Source organism: Pelmatolapia mariae, linkage group LG5, assembly GCF_036321145.2.
Source record: "Pelmatolapia mariae isolate MD_Pm_ZW linkage group LG5, Pm_UMD_F_2, whole genome shotgun sequence".
NCBI lineage: Eukaryota > Metazoa > Chordata > Actinopteri > Cichliformes > Cichlidae > Pelmatolapia > Pelmatolapia mariae.
This window is the reverse complement of record NC_086231.1, coordinates 13,047,295-13,067,438: the sequence shown is the minus strand read 5'-3', so window position 1 is coordinate 13,067,438 and position 20,144 is coordinate 13,047,295. Positions and strand designations below refer to the sequence as shown.

General features: G+C 37.4%; 2 protein-coding genes and 1 long non-coding RNA gene across 8 annotated transcripts in view; 2 read left to right on the top strand and 1 right to left on the bottom strand.

Moving 5' to 3' along the window:
• The window catches only part of LOC134627532 (sodium- and chloride-dependent taurine transporter-like), a 30,834-nt gene extending 25,658 nt beyond the window's left edge, over positions 1-5,176 (top strand). Inside the window, exon 15 of the mRNA XM_063473720.1 lies at positions 163-5,176. Within this exon, the coding sequence (XP_063329790.1) occupies positions 163-321 (159 nt within the window). The 3' untranslated portion in view covers positions 322-5,176. The remainder of the gene's footprint in view (positions 1-162) is intronic.
• Positions 5,177-8,339: 3,163 nt separating this feature from the next.
• Positions 8,340-19,768, top strand: LOC134627531 (uncharacterized). Its single transcript, XR_010093918.1, has 4 exons — positions 8,340-8,427; positions 17,346-17,452; positions 19,387-19,527; positions 19,660-19,768. It is a non-coding gene; the product is annotated as an uncharacterized LOC134627531 (long non-coding RNA).
• grip2b (glutamate receptor interacting protein 2b) overlaps positions 14,688-20,144 on the bottom strand; it is a 260,488-nt gene continuing 255,031 nt past the window's right edge. For all 6 annotated transcript variants that reach the window (XM_063473715.1, XM_063473717.1, XM_063473713.1 and 3 more), the window contains exons 22-25: positions 19,668-19,881; positions 19,297-19,505; positions 17,750-17,896; positions 14,688-17,498 (exon numbers count right to left, since the gene is read on the bottom strand). In XM_063473715.1, the coding sequence (XP_063329785.1) occupies positions 17,340-17,498; positions 17,750-17,896; positions 19,297-19,505; positions 19,668-19,881 (729 nt within the window). In that variant the 3' untranslated portion in view covers positions 14,688-17,339. The remainder of the gene's footprint in view (positions 17,499-17,749; positions 17,897-19,296; positions 19,506-19,667; positions 19,882-20,144) is intronic.

Here is a 20,144-nt window from a genome sequence, read left to right as displayed (position 1 = left end):
GTGGAATTAATGGAATCTTTTAGATTGTAATTCAGTTACAATCTCTCTGACATATCCTGACATCTTTTCATAAGAGTTTGCTCATCAGTTGTTCTTTCCACTTTCCCTATAACTTGCCCATTTCTTACCTTCAGTTTTCTAATCCCTCTTTTCTTCCCACAGAGGATTAAGGCAGTGGCAGCCCCGGTTCGTGGTGGAGCCAGCTCCCGTCCTGCAGACCACCGTGGGCCTAAGGAGCTCTCTTGTCCCCTGGACCCCAATGGGAACAAGGGCCTACTGATGAAGGCCCCCACTCACACCATCGTAGAAACCATGATGTAAAGGAATGAGGCGGAGGCTCTCCATGAGATCGCTCTCCTCCCCTCTCCTGTCCTCTAAAATGCTTTTAAAGCTAGCTAGCTTTCTGTCTATCTGTCTGTCTTTGTCTGTCTGGTGGACTGATAAGGGTTTTAAAGAAAAAGTTCAAATCTTTTAGGAAAGTTTTGAGAGTAGTTTGCTGTTGGTGGTCTTCATAAGAGGGTAACAGTCACATTTCAAATCTATTTCTGAATGACTTAAAAGCTGTTTTGTTTTTTGTTTTTTCGTATAAATAGTTTTCATGTGACTACACGTCCCACTGTGTTCTTGCTTTAAAGGCAAGGTGGCAAATTAGAAACAGCCCGTGGCCATGTTTCACTGGCTACTTTTGCACATAACCAGCCATTATTCTAGAAGAAAGTGGTTATTGAGTCTTGGAATCAAATCATCTTTTGTAGCCACTATATACAGAGAATTCCTACAATAGGCACTGATCACCAAAAACAGATTTTTTTTTTTTTGAGCTGCTTTGATGGATATTTTATTATTATAGTTATTATTTGCCAGTTATACTATGATCATTGTATAGTTCTCTGAGGGCATGTGCCACAGGATTACGCTTTGGCATATTCAGCTCCATTATGTTCGGCAGAGGCCTTGTTGATATCAGAGTTATTAGCTTTTTTGCCGAAATATCAAAAATGCAACTCTGCAGACACCAGCGTTAAATGGCTTATCACTGCCGGCTCTTTTCCCCTTGTAATCATAGATTTTAAAATATCAGCAACAATGAGCTTACCACATATTTGGGTTAGTATTACAAAATATGAATAAAAACAAATAAAATCAATTTCAGCATAAACCAAAAGCAAATCAAAATATAATCAGTGACTTTTTTTTTTAAAGTTAATATCTAATCATAATGATGAAAACAGAATCCTCTGAATTCACCTTGTGCCCAAATCTTCCCATCTTTCACAGTCAAACAATGGGCCAAAGAGAAAACTAGCACTGAAACTGAATCGGGGAACGGTTTTTTTTTCCTGCACAAAGAGAGATATCTGAAAGGATTTGAAGTGTGGAGGTTCAACCCTTGACTGTGTTGTTTGTGACGTACTGTACAGTAGTGGCTAATCAGTCTATCAGTATCTATCTCTTTATCTATCTTTCTCTGTTCTAGACCAGTTTACAGTACATTAGTGACTGCACTAGGCACTCTTGGCTTAAAAGTTTGGATTGAATTTGTTTTATTTACTACAAAGGAAGACACATTATTATTAGTTCTTTTTTCCTCTGTCAGTGTTTAGATTTTTTTTAATTAATGTTATTGATATTTACTATTGAATTGCTGTAGTTTTACATAGAAGGAGGAACACTTTCATCTGGTGAAAATACTAAGCTATTATTACAAACCATACATCTATATTGGCAGCCATTGTAGTAAAGTCTTTACATTTCTTCAGCTTTGGTCCTAGCAACAGTTGTCTTAGGCGTCATAGAAATAAACAATGCAACTGTTTCCCCAAATATTATCTCTTACAGAGGGGTGTGGGACAATTTTGATATATACAAAAAGAATTGGAAACCCGCAATGGCTCCAGTCATAAGTTTGTAATTCTTGGGTTTTTAACTTTTCCTCTTCTGGAAATACCAGGACACAGTATTTATTTCAAAGAAATCCAGCTAGGCAGGACACTACAACCAGTGGTTAAACAAAATGTCAATAACTCAAATGACTCACATTAACCAATGGTTGGGAGAGACTCCCAGTAGATAAACCAGTGTCTGACTGTCAGCTCATTTCAGACACTGAAATTTGGCAGATGGCTGAGTTTGGTCTTTTCTGGGGTCTCCATGTTGCTTGCTCTCACTTCAACTGAGACCTGAAAAGCTTCACTTTTAACAGCAACTGTTCAAACCTGTCTTTTCCCCATAAATGAATACAGATAATATAAATATAGTTTTGGATTAATCATGTCACACGTGTTGCAGTAGAATGCCCTTGGCACTTTTTTTGTTCAATTTTCATGCACACCAGTGAAACTAGTGATACCCAGACCCCATTAACCCTGTGATGGATTAACTCTCTGTCTTGAACTCTGTTTGATTTTAGCAATCATGCATGAAAAACTACATTCATCTTGTTAACATAGGGGCCATACTTTTGATTATGTGAATAGCTGGCAACCAAGAGCAGACTACGTGAGAGGTATAACATTTACAACGGTTATCTTCATTTTATTATATCTGTGTAACAAGGGGTTTCTCATGTGTATGCGTCACCAGCGACCATCCACTCAGGATCTTCTTTGTAATGCTTTTGTCTACTGTATAGCTGCATTAACCCAGCGTCCAAAAATGACACTTTTAACTCTGGGTGACAGAGCTACATTGGTAGCAATTGAAACTAATGTTTTTATCCAGCTTGGTAAGCCATTAGATTCTTCTTTGCTACAGAGAGATGAAAATCACACCTTAACTGCCTATTTTAACCGCAGTCAAAGATGAAAAACAGTTACTTGACATAAGGCTATATTGCACTTTTTTCATTTTAATCCTTTTGATTTCATATCAAACAATGAGGCCAAAAAATATGTATTGCCTTCTTTTTATTCTGGGCTCTCAGGGGCCTCTCCAGTAAAATTGGTACATTTTCAAAACACTCTAGTCTCACTTTGGTTCTGAAATAATCAAAAAAAATGAAATTAGATCAAGATGCACACATTACACAGTTATACAGTACACATGCATTGCAGGATTTTCATCAACAGCTTCACATGAGAGGTGATAGTGAGACCAGGGCCTCATTTTCATTTCATTTCCTGGCTCTCATTTCATTTAAGCTTTGATAACTTTGTGTCCATTTATTTAATACCTTCAAATAGAATAAAGTAGTTGATATCATTAAAAGGGATTTGTGAAACCAAATCCATCAGGCATCTATTTTCATACAACTTTTCATATATAAGTCGTCTTTGTATAGCTCAGCTCCTGTTTCCCCACTCCCATTTTAATACAGATACAATGCTTTGTTCTATCATTACACTTTTGTATAGATCTGGTTCTCAGTTTCTCTGAAAAATCTTTGCACTAAGGTTTTAAAAAATGCAATTAATGATCTAAAAGATCTGCAATTGCAATTTAATTTGCTCAGATGTGTTGAATATTAAATGAAATCCAAACTTGCCAACAAAAAGTTATATAAAAAAAATGCCTTAAGCATTGAAAATAAGGCTGAATATTTCTTAGTGCTAAAATTGCTTCAGGGAAATGTGGACTAATAATAACTAATGCAGTCATTTATTGAATTATGCTTCCCCTCAGTGTATATTTACAGTATGTACCTGCTCTCCTGCCTTCATACACTCCCTATCAGTTAGCCTATGTAAAACATCTGTTAACGTAAGCTAACTAATTCTCAAAGATCATGACTTTTCAATAGAACTAAAGCATTAGCGATGCACAAGTTTTTACCGACGGATGTTGAAATGTGAAAGTCACCTGCAGGTGAACGTAAAAGTTTCTGAAGATTTTTTTTTTTTTTCCATTTAAAAAGTCATTTATTTTTATTTTATACTGATCTTTTTCAAATTCTGCAGTTTCTCATTCTGTTTTATTTTAGATTGTATGTTTGTCACATTTGCCTTTTTTGTATTCCAGATAGATTTAAACCTGTCACTGGAGTGACATGTACAACTATTAATCAAAAAGCAAACATAAAAAAAAAACTTATGACTTGTTGTGCAATACTGCAAAATATTTTTTAGTACCAAGAGGTGGTACTAACCTTTAAGTAAGACGTGATTTCCTGAAGAGTAAATATTTGAATCTACAGTTAAACTAAAACCCAACAAAGAATCCTTTGTAGTTTGGAAAGTTAACCAAACTAAACCACTATCCACAGTCTTGTCATTTGAAATGCACTGATTAAATATGTGTCACATCAAACTGAATTTTGTTTTAGCAAAATATCATATTTTTTGTGACTGATAAAGGTATGAATGCGTGAGGGGTATGAAACACAGTAGCACTGCCACTAAGCCCATTTTCTACCTACTTATATCAAAATCTCGTGTGTGTGTGTTTGTGTGTTTATGTACATGTATGTGTGTGTATTTGAACCTTGGAAATTATTTGTTTTATATTTTTTTTTTTTTCTTGGAGAAGCTGGCCCTTTGCACCAAAAGCAGTAAATCCAATGAACATGAGTCCACCATATCAAATGTGAGTTTTGGTAAAATCTAATGTACAATTCTACGTTCTGCTTATTTAGACATGTCTAACTATCTCTCTACAAAATATTCCAACCAGAATGCTTATCAAATGAAGCTGAAAAACCTTATTGGATCCGCACAAGAATAGCCTGATTTCAAATGTCATATTGTCTACATTTGTTTATTTTGTTTTGTTTTTGTTTTTTTCTTTTAATGAGAACAACATATCTGCAAGATTTGGATTAGAATATAGATGCAGCATTAAACAAAACAGGGCTGGATTTTGGGCTATGTAACAGTGACACATCTGTTAATGAATAAATACAGCCTTTTAGTTGGGGTCTAGGTCTAGCTAGGTCTTCTGGGAAAATAAGTTGTATTTATCCTTCTCCCCACATTCTGTCAACTGTTTGATCATGGTCTCTTTCCTTCATTACACCATATACCAGCCCTTCCTTTTTGAGAATGTACATGGGATTTTTTTTTTTTTTTTTTTTTTAATTCGTAATGAAGAAGAAAAAACATTTTTAAAAGAATTTGAAAGTTTGGGTTTTTGTTTGTTTGTTTTTCTATGGCCAACCTGTAAGCTACAAAAGTGTAAAATGTTTTTTTTTTTGTTTTTTTTTATTTCTTAATAAAAAAAAAAAATGTCTTCAGAAAATGAAGTCTGAGTTCCATGTGTCTAGAGTGGTATTTTTATGCACACACATCCAGTTTGTTCCATTTAAGTTCAATTACCCAACCAGTGGGACTTATGTACCTAAATCCTCCTGACGACACAAACTCTAATCCCTCAAAGCCTGTAATACAAGCTTTAAGGTATTCAAACCAATGAGGAGGCAGCATACCAGCACATTCAGTGCTTCCTATGAGCCTTAAATATGTGAAAGTAATCATTTGCATGACAATGCTCTGGGCGAGCCTAACCCTGCAGAAGTCTGGTTAGAAGACTCGGGTCATCTTAGAGATTTGGCTTACCCAGCTAGACTCTCCTTCATTGTTAGTTGTGGTAGCCACTTCCTCCACTTTCCTCTGCCTTCCACTTTGTGTGTTTTTGTTTGGGTTAATTTCTTTCTTTCTTTTTGTTAAATAAACCTTTTTGAACAAATTGCATAAACTTCCCTCCTTTTGTATAACTATGACTCGGACATTATAGAGAGAAAACAATGGGAAGCTCTTTATAAGGTCAGAAAAATATTTCTAACACAAAGTGACCTTTAACAGATCCAGATTCAGGCATCTGAATCCATATGCCCCAACCATTTGGATTGAGTTGAAGTCCAAGGTGGAAATTAAGAAGACTGAAAAGGCAGGTTAGTGAGACCAGTAGCCACAGATTGAAACCTCCAACTCTATAGATACAATCCACAGAAAGGTACAGAAAGATAGAGTAGACAGAGGAAAAACCACAAACTACAGTAGATGGAATTTACAATGTTAGTGACATGTAATCGTGTCATATAAATCCATGGAGATTAAAAGGACTGTGGAAACTCACTAGTAGAGTTAACTAAACCGACCTCATAAGTGAAGGCCTCTATAAGCATGGATCAGCAACTGTTGTTAGCTGATGTGGTGAAATTCAAAACATGTTTCTTCCAAAACAGAAACAAACGTGTTGGCAGCTTCAGTTAGTTGGACTGGATCAAAAGAAGACCCAGTTTCTCTCTTGGTTTCCACCCAATCTGATAAAACACAGTCAGTCATAAGTAGTATGGACAAGCAGACTTAAACATTGAGTGCAGAAGTTTAAGGTCACACAATCTGCCACAGACTGTGTGACCTTCAGAGTCCACCATGCAGAAACTCTCGTGGCACAATCTCTTGCAAATGTGGAGGCTCCGTTGTGTGCTTATTTTTTTTTCTTTTGATCTACAAATGCAAATGTACTTGTTATGTTATGTTATTCACTTGTTATAAATACACGTGTTTGTGTGATTGTTGTATTTGCTTGCGTGCATGTGTTTTAAGAAAAAAAATTATAAGCTTAAAAATGTATCACTCTCTTTCTTTGTACCCATTTTTGAATGAATGTCTGTCTAATGAGGTGAAGGTGAGGTGCTATGATTGGTTATTCTCAATCATTGCACAGGTAATGCAAGATTAATGTTTGGCTTATTGTTACCATGGAGTGTGAAAGTCTGGTGGCCATCAGATATATTTTCATTCATTTAGCCTTCATTGCATTTCAATGTATTTACAGTAGTGGTTTGTGGGAAATACTCCTAGCGTTTGCAGACCTGGCAGACTGTGTCAGCAACTTTATTTTCATCCATAACAAACATATTTAAGCTTTTGTTGGCTTCACAGAGGCAACCTGCTGAAAATGCTTAATCCAGTTTATACTTACCTAAAAAGAAAAAAAAAATCTAAGCTCTTAACTACTAAAACCAAGGAAAAGAAAAAAGAAAAACATCAGGGACAAAAACAAAGCCCTCCTAAACTGAAGCTTGTTTCTAAACAATGGCACTAAGCAGCTCTGAGAATCTGCTGGAATCAACCTCAGTTTATGGAATATTTTGACCCAAACATCCGTTTCACAGTAAGAGGGTAAAGGCTCAGACATCCTGGTGATTAATAGAAGCTGGGTACTGAACACATTTTCCCAGACTGTAATTTTCCCTCAATCACTATGGTTAAATGGGCCTTTTTTTATTTAATCAACTAACTATTCCCATGAAAATATTTACATAAAAGCTTTATAAAATACTGGTTTGTGTATCCCATTTAAGCTTCAGCAATCAGAAAACACAGAAAGCTCTTTCAGGCACTGTTTGAATCAGGAACAGTCATGAATCCTTCCTCATTTTACATTTAGTGATAATTTTGACCAGGAATGTATCATGGAGATATATCCATGCCGATTATGGTTATTGCTCTCATCTGACTCAACAAAAACATAGAGGATGTTGGTGGCATGAACCTGCTGTACAGCGACATGAATGTTAATGCTTTTGTTTTGTTGCTGAGCTTTAAATAATTGGCACTTCAGACAAAGAAACACAGAGCTGTTATTTCCATTCCCTGTCTGGCCTTTTCCAAGAATAGACTTTTCTGTTGAGAATCTTTTTTTTTCTCTTTTTTTTTCAGTTTTATCTTCAAGGCAGTTTTTTGGCATTGACACAAAGCAAAAACAAATGTGTTTTTTTGATTAGTGTTTCATGTTACTTTTGCCTTTTGTTCTGCTAACAAAAATAGAAGGGAACAGGAAATGGAAGGGCTCTGAGGGATGAGAAAAAAATCAAATGAGGACAGTTTTGATCCCAGGATGTTGTGGTCACTTGAAAGGGACAAGGGCACATCTTATGCACTTTTCCATAGCCTATCTTTGTATAATCAAGATTTGTGACAAAGGGACCTGCATGCTGGAGGAAAACTACTCCAATATTGTTTTTCACTGAAATACAAAACTTACAGATATGGAACTTCAGTCATCACAGGTTGTTTGCTTACTCCTTATATGTTTTATGTCCTCAGCTTTAAGCTATTTTCCACCACTGCTTTTGAATGTTTAAGCACATGTGGATATAACAAAGTGTGCACTGGGCACTAAAGTTCTACCCATATGTTATTGCTTACAATAAGCAATAATGGGTGTGCCTGACTGTGTGTATGCTAACACTTTTTGTGCATGTTGTGTGTTAGATCTGTTACATAACAGTAGACTCATGGGAATAATTCCGTCAGCAAAAGCAAAATGTACAGCAGAAAACACTCTTGCATGTGCAAAAAAACCCATGTTGTTTGTTAGAGTAAAAATGTACAGAGTTTTCAAAATAGAAATACAGACATAAACTGGTTCTAATACATGTCTTTTTTCTAAAAACAGAAACAAGCCTTTCAAAAGATCCATATGCATGTCTCAAGGAACCAAACCAGGATCGAGGTGCTGGAGACAGTACTAAAAGCTGAAAAGGTATATTGAAATCAAAAAGTTTACAAGTTGAAACTGTGAGATTCTAGAGTGGGGTCAGTGACAGGGGCAGGCAGGTGATTTCTTCAAACACTAAGCTCCACAGCTGTCTCATCACCAATGTCTCTTTTAGAAACTAAGGGCAAAAAGCATCTGTACAGAAGAGAGTGACGTAAGTTCAGGACAAAACAGATTCAAAAACAGTTAAAAACACAGAGGAAACAGGAAGGGTCTCCCACAGGACTGGAAATTTCTAGCTGGGAAACATCAAATGAGTTTTGAATCATCGGGTTTCTGGGCCGTTTTAGATGTACAATCATAGGATTAATGATAGGTGCCATGAAGATCATGGAATTATGGGTGTATTCCACCCGAGACAGTTTTGAGCTCCAGGTTGTTTAATTAGATGAAACAGCATATTGTGGGTTGCCTCCAACTCCTAATTGGTCCTTTTGGGGTTTTTTTTAGTCTGGAGATAGAAGAGAAGCAGAAGCTGGAGGTGAATTGAGGTGAATTGTGTACCCTGGTCAGACAACGTCCAGTGGAATGCCATGGAGACTGAGCACAAGGCTGAAGGCAGATGGGCAGGGCTATAAAATGAAAAGCCCTGGAAAAACAACTGATTAAAGTTGGGATGGTTGTGTTACCTGTTGATGGTTACAGATAGGTGATAAAAATCCATTACAATTTGGGACCATGGATGTCCAGCTAAGGATCTATGTAAATGAGCTGATAGAGAACGGAAAGTCTGTGTTTTAAGCACAAACAGAGTAGGGACAGACACATGTTGTTACACATCCCTGACTAGGCCTGTCCACTAAAAAATGTCCAGAGGAAAGTAATTGTGTGGCTACATCTGGGATAACAAGTGATCTTAGTAGTGTGAGCCCAATGAATTACCTGTAATCGAACTGATGAAGGCATATAAATCGTATAGGGTGGTCTACCTCCAGGATCAAGTCCATTCTGTTGGGCAGTATAACCATTAATTCAGTCTCTTAGATAAGGGATCTAATAACACAAGATTATGTGCTCAGAAAAACAGTAAAACATAGAGTATCATGAAAGGCTGTCCAGTTTCACATTGGGGGACGTTTACTTATTTCACATTTTGTCATGTTACAGCCTTATTACATTGTGGATTAAATTAATTTTTCACCTCAAGATTCTACACACAATACCCCCATAAAGATGTGAAGTGAAACAACTTATGCTTGCAAATTTATTGCAAATTTCTGTCTCCCAGTAGGACGACTGAGTCCCCAGCCTTAGTACCCCCAGTGTAGGTGGTAGAAATGTGATTACTCTTCTCCATTTTGTGCTTCTCTAGGAAGCATTACCTCCACTGCAAGTTTGCTTTGGGGTGAAGAACCAAAATTAAACCTGGTCTCTTTAGTTGTAAAATGAGGTCTTGTTCAAATTCCCTGGATAGAAAATTTTTGCATATAAAGGTTTGATTTAAGGAGCTTATCCTCACCAAAGATAATCTCTTATGTGCATGAATGTCCATTGTTTTCCATTGGTCACAAAGATTTACCAAAATAAACACAATCCACACATCCAACATAAAATTAGACATTTTATTTTTTTTCTTTGCAATCTTTTCTTTTCTCAAAAAGAGAAGTATAGCAGTACACTCTTTGTTTCTTAGAAAATGAAACAAACAAACAAACAAACAAACAAATCAAAATGACAACAACAAAGTTATACATTTTCTTTTTCATTTTATAATTTTTGTTTTGTATTTTCTTCCTATGTTTTGGAAGAGCATACTGTCATAGAAAAATACTATATTACATAGAATAGAACTTTACACAGTTTGGAAAAAAAATACACAATATCAATGCGTACATTATTAATAGCCCAGTCCAGAACCGTAGCAACTTTGACATCCAAACACATATTAGGCAAAAGAACAAATCAAAATATCTTTAAAAAATAAAGCATGAAACATAATAAAAAAATAAACACATTAATAAAAAAAATAGGAACAAAGACTGGAGACACTGACATTTCCTACTTTTGAAATGTGCAGCATGACATCATTTTCTCAGTTTCAAGTCATAATTAAGCCGACTGCAATGAAGAAGTCAGTGTTTGTGTTTATCATTGAGTTAAATAGGTTAACTGGCTAGATATTGGAGAAGAAATTTAAGTTAGCTCATCAACAACTGTCATTAAACAGGCCAGTAAGCGAACAAGATATCTTACTGACCCAATGTATAGTTCTCAGCAACAAGCCTACTTATAGCTGGTTAGTTTAAGTAGGTTTGTTGCTGCTCACTTATTGTGGCAAGTTGTGAATAAAATGGCTATAAATAGCTAATACACTGGTTTGGGTAGTTTTGCTGTCACAACTGTATTTGTTATTTAGGTGCTATAGTTTGCTAGTTGTAACAACTTGCTAGTGTTCAGCTAACATTATTTATCTGTTTGTGGTAATTTTCTGATTTGTTGAGTTGACAAGAGGTGACAAGATAATGTAGTTTCCTTGCAGCCATTGAATGTTTTGCTACCCACAGTTTGCTGCAGCTGAGGCTCTCCAATTTAGACAGTGCATGTTAAAACACAAAACAAAATACACACCCAAAATAAAAATAAAGAGCCAAAAGATTGTCCTGGCTACAGACACGGCTAATAGAAAGGTGTAATGTAACACAAATATTTGACTGTAGTCTCCCAACCAAAATCACGAGTACATGACTGGCTTACGTTGCACATTGACAACTCGTGCGGTAGAAAAAGCAACATGTGCTCTCTCCCCTACAGGAACTTTTTATAGAAGCATAAAGTAATTACCCAGTAACATTTACCTAGTTTGGCTTTCCTTACTGCTCAATGGCTATGAACTAGCATCCTCTGGTCAGAAGGTGAATCGCCCTTTATTTAAGCTGTACGACAAGATTAACCATGTTTACATGGTATATTTGTGAGTGACTGAGCAGGCGTGGGCATGTGAAAGGGCTTTACTTTAGCTGATGATGTAATATATGGTGGATTATGTAATAACTTATCTAATGTACTGAAATCGCTTAATGGGTTCAGGGGAGTAATGCCAACAAGCTAGTCTAATAAAATGTGGTACATTACCATTAAATCTTCACATGAACATTTTTATTTTCCCCAAAATCGAAAAAGCACAGGGAATTAAATAACATTTTTTGTATTATAAACTTATCCGCGCGAAATAGTTGTTACGGTTCTGGATTGGGCTTTAAACTGACATTTGACCCAAAAATGCATAGGGAGTATACATGGCCACATACATACATAAAAGAAAAAAACAAACAAACAAAAAAACAATTCAGAAGGCTTTTCTCAGCATTTTCATTTTTTGTTGCTTTACAAAAGTTTGTTCCATTGTACATGAAAATACTTACAGTGCATGGTATTCAACAGTGTGCTTTATATTCAGCAGTAAGTGCTTGGAGAGAAGTAAATGTCCCTTTTTTGTATGTGTGTTGAGTTTACACTATTTTAAGCCTTTTCCGGTTTTTGGAAATAAAAATATAAAGGCCCACAATCCTTTAAAACCTCACTACTGTACAATGAAATGTACACAAATTAGTTTACACACACACAGACACATACACACACACACCTCTGAAACAGTGTATGCCCAGAAGTAGTGGACATTTTTTGCACATACATGTATTAGACAGAGAAACGTTGACAAATAGAAGTCTTCTGTAGTCATGTTCACATATGTTTTGTTATTCACACCCATACAGACATGGAAATTCTTATAGGGTGCCGCTGGATTCAGTTACATAACAACAGAAGAAAATGGTAGGAACAGGGGTTGTGACTGTCTCAAAGTTTAGGTTTTTTTTGTCAGTCTTGTCGAGAACAAATGCTGTTCTATTACTCACTCATAATAATATCCTTATACTGACAATGTATCCATCATATACTCCATATATTTTTGTTCACCATAATTCATGCAAATATGTGTACACACACAACTGTGCAGAGGATGTTTAGATTTGTTTTTTTCTCAAAAAGGACAAAACCTTTATCTTGCAACTTGCGCATTTATAAAATACTGCAGTAAAGTATTTAAATGTTAACTAACAGCAACCCATACATAGATGAGCAGTTTCTTTGAAATTGTGTGGCTTCATCATGTCTATCAATAGGATTAAAGAAGACAAAGAAGTGAACTGTGGTAAGTTCTTAGAAATATTTGGATGATGCCAGTTAGCTTAAAGTGTAAAAGATTGGTGCTGTTTTGGTGGAAAATGGTTTCAAAACCAGAGATTGATTTTAGTTTTATTCTGTTTACTGCAAGTTATTTAAGTTAACTGCTACTTTGTAGAATTTAAGCACCTACTTTTGCACAGCACATTCATAAACTGCCAAGATCAGTAAGAGGGAACAAGAGCCAGCCCAATTTCAGTTAATCCAAAGATAATTGGAGCAAATACATTTTTGGCAGGAATAAGAAAAAATCATGAGAAATCAGGCTGTCTGAAGGAAATGGAATTAATGTCTGGGGTTGCAAAACTTGAAACTTGAAGACTTGTAAGTTCTAAAGTTTCTGTGTGAAGGCTATTTCAGTGCTCCAGCTACTTTGAGCATTCTGACTATTGTTAGTCGGATGCACAGTGCCCTTGATTATAAAATCAACCACCCTGAAATTTAGTTTTAGGGAAAGTTAAACCCAAAACAGGTTAGTATGATGGCTGATGAGTGACAGCTTATGTTGACACAAAGAAGAATAAATCAAATAAATAAATAAATTGCAGCTGTGCAAGATGATGCTACAGCTAGGACTAGCTGTGTTAAATATTCATGGTGCACCACTCCAAACTAAAAAAAAAATGCTACTTGTTGTGCTTCTGACCTGATGTACTGCCTTTGGCCTTGGACACTGTAGCCTCATTCATTAATGAGGCGTCAGTGGTGTAAAAATACAGATTGTGTGTCTAACCACATTGCAGGTGTAAGGTTCTAGTTGGCTGTCTCTTGAATTAGAAATTAACATTCCCTTAGCAATAGAAGTAGAAATATACTTAGGGCTTTAAAACTATCGCACAACTAAGATCAGGTTTAATTCAAGAAGGGATATGTAAGATGTGACAAGGTTGCTAATCAAAAGTTACCAGGGGAGGCTTTAGGAAGAAGAGAAAGGTTTACTATATTCCTAATAGTCAGCATTACTACCTGGATTTTGGACTACCTCACCGACCGACCACAGTATGTGAGGACTCAGGGCTGTGTGTCGGACAGGGTCGTCTGCAGTACGGGGGCCCCACAGGGAACGGTTCTGGCTCCGTTCCTCTTCACCATCTACACTGCAGACTTCTCCCACAACTCCACCCAGTGCTTCCTGCAGAAGTTCTCTGATGACTCTGCTATAGTCGGCCTCATCACTGATGGGGACGACAAGGAGTACAGAGGACTGACTCAGGACTTTGTGGACTGGTGCCAGCTGAACTACCTCCAGATCAACGCCAGTAAAACCAAGGAGCTGGTGGTAGACTTCCGCAGGCACAAACATCCTCCACTGCAACCACTGAACATCCAAGGTATGGACATTGAGGCTGTGGACAGCTACAGGTACCTTGGTGTTCATCTGAACAACAAACTGGACTGGACTCATAACTCAGATGCCCTCTACAGGAAAGGGCAGAGCAGACTGTACCTGCTGCGGAGACTCAGGTCGTTTGGAGTGGAGGGCCCACTCCTGAAGACCTTCTATGACTCTGTGGTGGCCTCAGCCATCTTTTATGGTGTGGTCTGCTGGGGTGGCAGCATCTCTGCTGGGGACAGGAAGAGACTGAACAGGCTGATCCGAAGGGCCAGCTCTGTTCTAGGATGCCCTCTGGACCCAGTGGAGGTGGTGAGTGACAGGAGAATGGTGGCTAAGCTGTCATCCCTGCTGGACAACATCTCCCACCCCATGCAGGAGACTGTGACAGCACTGAGCAGCTCCTTCAGTGGGAGACTGCGGCACCCACGGTGTGGGACGGAGAGATTTCGCAGGTCTTTCCTCCCCACTGCTGTCAGACTCCACAACAAAGACTTTAACTGATCAAACACACACATCCACACATGTGCAATAACACAAATGTGCAATAATCTTTCTGGCACCGTTGTATTTTTCACTCTGTTGTATATAGCATTTGTATTCTATTTTTATCCTATTGTATATTTTATTCTATTTTATTCTACTGTATATAGTATTCTATTTTTATTCTATTCTGTACAGTTGTGTACTGTATTTATTCTTATTTTATTTTATTCTAATTGTCCTTCATAACTTTTGCACTGTCCACTTCCTGCTGTGACAAAACAAATTTCCCACGTGTGGGACTAATAAAGGTCATCTTATCTTATCTTATCTTAATTGCTTAGAATCTTGCACTAATGAGCTGTCAGTCAAGGAAACCACAACACTTAATGTTGTGGTGAAGGTTAATAGTGGGAAAACCAGTTCTCAATCCTTGACATAACATTTGGCACAAACTCTGTTCTAACTAATGTTTGTTCTCAGCTCAATCTTGGATCCATGGTGAAATTGCAAATGAGCACACACAAGTAGTCAGGAATGCTCACAGTGCTTCAAAGGGTGCTGACCATTAAAGGATAGTGGCTCAGTTTAACTCAGGCCAAACTCTGGAAATTTCCAATTGCACCTTGGAATAGAATCTGCTGATACACTCACATACAAATTGCACATCATAAACAGACATCCATGAAAGACACAACAAAATGGCTTGATAATAAATGCATAACACACACACACACACTGCACGGTTTCATTTCCTTTGTTATCAGAGCCTTTTGTGTAAGAATGTGTGTGTCGGAAATTTGTCCATAGTCTGGCTCCACCAGCAACCTAGTGAAGTAGGTCTGATAGCAGATGATGCTATTGACTTTGTTCATAATCTTTGTGCAAAAGGGTGAGTGTTACCAATAAATTCAAACAGCAGTAGTGCTCTATAGCTATTATTTGAATGAACTGTGTGTCCTAGTTTAAAAGGCTGTTAAATTAAAAGCCACAACAAAGAGAATGTTACTTCTTTATGACTTGTTGCTTGTTGTTCCCACTACCTTAACATCTATACAACAGCATAAATGATCCATGACAATGAGACTCTTCAATAATTGAATCTTCCTCAAGGACCACATAGGGTTTAGTGGTGAGGCTGCAGATCACAAGCAACTGTATACCACTTCCTTATTAGATGTGTAGAAGAAATAAAGATTATATAATAAAAAAGAAAACAAAAAAAATGGAATATTATCAAATATTCCAGTTTGGTAATATTCCAGTTCTGGAACAACTGTGTCTTGTCTCTTCTGTAAAATATGGCGGCACGACACTTGGGCATTACTGCAGAAGGCCCATAACCATAAATGCTGATCTCATGCTGGACAAATGAAAACACGATCATTCATACTTATAAGTGATACTCCAATGGAAAATTATGAATGTTTTAATTCCTATAGATCCTCCTAAATCACACTTGTCATTGTGTTGACACTGCCTGCTAGTGGGAACTGCTTTATTCACTGCTTAGGCATTCTTCTCCAAGAATGGTCCCAGTGGCTCACAGTGTATATTAGTTTTGAGGTTGCTGGTAAGTGAAATGATCCTTTTGTTGTTGGATTATATAAATCAGACTTAACATCTTAAAATTAAACTAGCTGCTAGTTAATTTATTCTGCGGCACACATCCTTACACAAATATGCCATTAAAGACAAACAGATGTTACATTAAATCACTCTGAACCTCAAATCTAATAATTTTGCGATTTGAAATGAATTTGAAATGCTACTGTTGTTTGACATTGTAGTCTTTGCAATGAAATATGATGAGGTGAACCCAGTGATCTCAGACAACTATTGATATAGTGGATAATGTCATAACATTTGGCACATTTCAAATGCAGGTAGATGTTCTTCGTTTGGCAGTACAGTTTGTTCTGGGGCACAGCCACATGTCATCTGCTCATTTATGGTGTAGCAAAAGCCATGATTGGTCAATTCCACTTAAGACACCATTTTTCATTGGGAGCAGAAATTACGCCGTTCCCTCCTTTCGCTTTCATTTTATGATAGCATGAAACAAAATAACAGTTTGGCAGTTGTGATGGCATCGCTGATGACATCTTCATAAATCAACGTTGTGATGTCACCAAAGTGACATTATAATGTGCAGCAAGATCCAATAGAGAAGTCTGCCTTGAAAAAAAGAGCTATACTTGACCACCCCAGAATTTTGTTTTTTTCTTGGTAATGTCAAGTGAGCAGCAGTGTTTGAGCAGAATCTTAGCAGCATTATGAAATTCTACAATGGCTACATTTATTATAGACACACTCCCATTATGAACTGTTTGTTCCGTTTTCTGTTAGTACTTAGTAACCTTCCGTGAAACAAATGGAAACTCGAAACTGAGAATTTTTCTCCGGTAAAATCACTTACAATATTGTATAAGGCAGATCTCTCAGGTGCAAGTACTGTAGGTTCATGGGAGCATATGGCCTTGCAATAAAAACTGAAATAATCTTACCCGTATTGCAGGTTAAAATGAGTAAAAATGGCTATTTAAAGTGCCGAGTAAGTCATTGTCGAAGTCGAAACAACACTGTGAGTCCAGCCAGTTATTGGGAGAGCTTTTGGTGTGTTTTTCTGTATTGTGGTGATGCTTTCACACAGACCATACTGTATAAAAGCAGTTCAACCCAGTGTAAATGGGATGGGGAGACTGTGTGAGCATGCAAGTGTTAGGATGTGTGTTCCAGTAGGAGTCTCTGTATTTAAACAGATATACTGCAAGCCGGTGGAGTGTGTGAGTGAGTGTGTGTCTGCGTTTTTGGGCCAGTTCCACTAGATATAAGTTTATGCTTCATCACCAGTTACAATATGTCTTCTGTATGTTTTGTGCACGTGTATGTATTTGTGTTACAGGTCAAGTGCGTGGTCTAAAGTGTTGTTATTGTCCTCTGGGTCATCATTGGCAAGTGGGTTGCGGCTGATGACCAGTTCCAGTCTGTCTCCTGCTTCTGTGATGAGAGGTACGGCCAGACAACAGTCAAAGTCTCTCGTCCTTACATGGTTCACCTGAATACAGTCAAAAAGATTAAGCCAATGGTTACTTTGGTAATTTGCATAACTGTTGACATTTTTAATTTAGCAAACAAAAAAGAGGGGGATGTGAAGATAACTACATGTAAGCATAACAAAATATGATGCAAAGAATTTTTCCAAATGCTGAGGATAGAGTGAGCTTTTTTTTTCTTCACAACAAAAAACTATATTAGAATTAGGGATGCAATGATGGGTAGTACACTAATTATTATCATCATCATCACCTGCAGGATCCTGTCATAGGGTCTAAGCCCGGCTCTGTCAGCAGGGCCATCAGGTCTGATCATGTTGACATAAACACCTTTTTCCAAGAAACCATCTGACACGCTAAAGCCAAAGTCATCACTCTCTGGGTCCTTTATCACTGTTACCTAGTGACAGAACACAAAGATATGAGGATGAGTAATAAAATTTAATTTGCTAGTATCTTGTGCTCCTAATCAAGACAACAGAACAAAAAGACCATTCACATGTCAACCCGTCTGATGAAACTGTCTCAAAATATCTGTTGTGTCACTGCAGGAACAATAAGTTTCTCTGTAGATGGGAATAACACTTGTAACCATGATAACTGCACACAAACATAAAGAAAGCTGCGCAACACATGAAATTTAGACAAAGAAATGTCACTGATAAATAAACAGATTTAAATTTATTTAATCAAAGTACAAAAATTTGTCTAAATTAAATTTTTTGTATGCAGATTAAAACCAAACCAACATCAGATGCTAAAATAAACAGATTTTTAGCCTGATATCCAGATCCAGTTCTAACTGGTTTAAGATCCCAAGCAGAATAAAAATGCTCATTAAACAGGACGGCCAGAATAAATGCACACAAACTGACATTTCAGCTTACTTTAGGGGGGAATAAACTATTTTGCAAACTGATCCAAATAAATATTTTACCATGTAAACATTTTAACTTGATTGCTTTCTGGGTGTGTATTCTCAGCTGAAAGTTTATTGTAATACAAGGTCCTAAAGAATAAACGGAAAAAACAATAATGACAATTGTGCTGATAACAGACGTCTTTCTTCAGTGAACTGCCATGTGCCACAAAGCAGGAACCAAAAGCCGAATAAATGGACAAAGCCATATAATATAATGGACAACTGTAAGATAAGGTCTTTATTATTGGTAATGCAATCCAGATTGTTTGCTGTACCTTTTGGATACAAAACCAAAAAGGCAGCAGCATTATGACATTCATCTGAAATGTTGTATGATCGATTAACGAGGCACGACTTAAGGCTGTAACAGTTGTTCACTGTGATGTATTTTCTCTCTATGGATAAAACATGTATTTCTCATTCTGGCTCTGAGCTGTACATGTTTCACTAGGCCCTCGTCTCCTCAAATTGTGATTGTAAATTCATGGAAGGCTGAACTACATGTAGTCACTTGCATAACAGTTGCCCAGGGAGGCTGGGTATTTATACTGTATTACATAATACTCTGCACTGTAAAAAAGAACATTTCAAACCTCATAAGAGTAAACTAGAACTCACTATGCATGCTAGCTAGAAGGGGGGTATTATTAAAGTTATTAGTAATGACAGTGTTTGACATGTCAAGTCAAAATGTGTACTTTAAAGTTTGGGAGCAGATACCAATGCTTACAAACTTTAACAGCAATGTCAGCTTGAATGGTTACATTGATATTTTTGGTTGAATTCTAATTATCTACTGCAAGTTTACCTAATATTCTCAATATTTCATCCTAAACCACATCAAAAAACATATTTTGTCCAGTTCTCTCTGAACTCACTTTGTGAAGCTCTAGTGGTGTTGGTGACAGAATACCCTGCATCTCCTCTTTGATCCGACGGGACTCCCATGTCCTCTCTGATACTCTCAGTGAGGCCTTTGACTTGGGCTCGTGGTGCAGGAGAGGGGATTGGATATCTTGGTGAATGTGGACCCCTTGTTGTAGGTGCAATTCCTGGTTGAAATGGGCCTCCTCGTGCAGATGGGGGTCTGAGTGGCAAACATATTGCAAGTAAGTGTTTTTCACCAACTGTTTAACAAGTAATCCTTCTATACATGGTATAAAACGATATGTAAAATGATACTTTACTATATTTTTCTGTTTAAAATTTGGAAAAAACCACCCTTGGTTCTGTCATATCAGTGACTAACCTTGGTGAAGTTGAGCCTCTTCATGAAGGTGGGCTTCCTCGTGAAGATGGACACCCTGATGGAGGTGTGTTCCCTGGTGGTGCAAGTTGCCTTGATGCAGGAGAGAATTTCGCCGCAATGGGCTCATCCTGCTGTGGGTCAGTATGGGCTCAGATGGAGGCTTGTTGACACCATCTACACCAAGACTGATGGCTGTGCCTGTCATGATGGATGCCTGCAACAAATTGAAACAAGTTGAGTTACCGCTTTGTAACCAACCATTTGGAGACATTGAGTGCTTGCCAATGTGATTGTTTGACAAACATTCATACGTTTGTCAAACATTACTGGTTTAAATACTTTTGGTCAGACTGGGCAGTATCACCTCATCCCCCGTCATAATGAACACTGGTGCTCCACAGGGGTGTGTACTGAGGCCTCTCCTGTACTCACTCTACACCTACGACTGCACGGCCACTAGCAACTCCAACATCATTT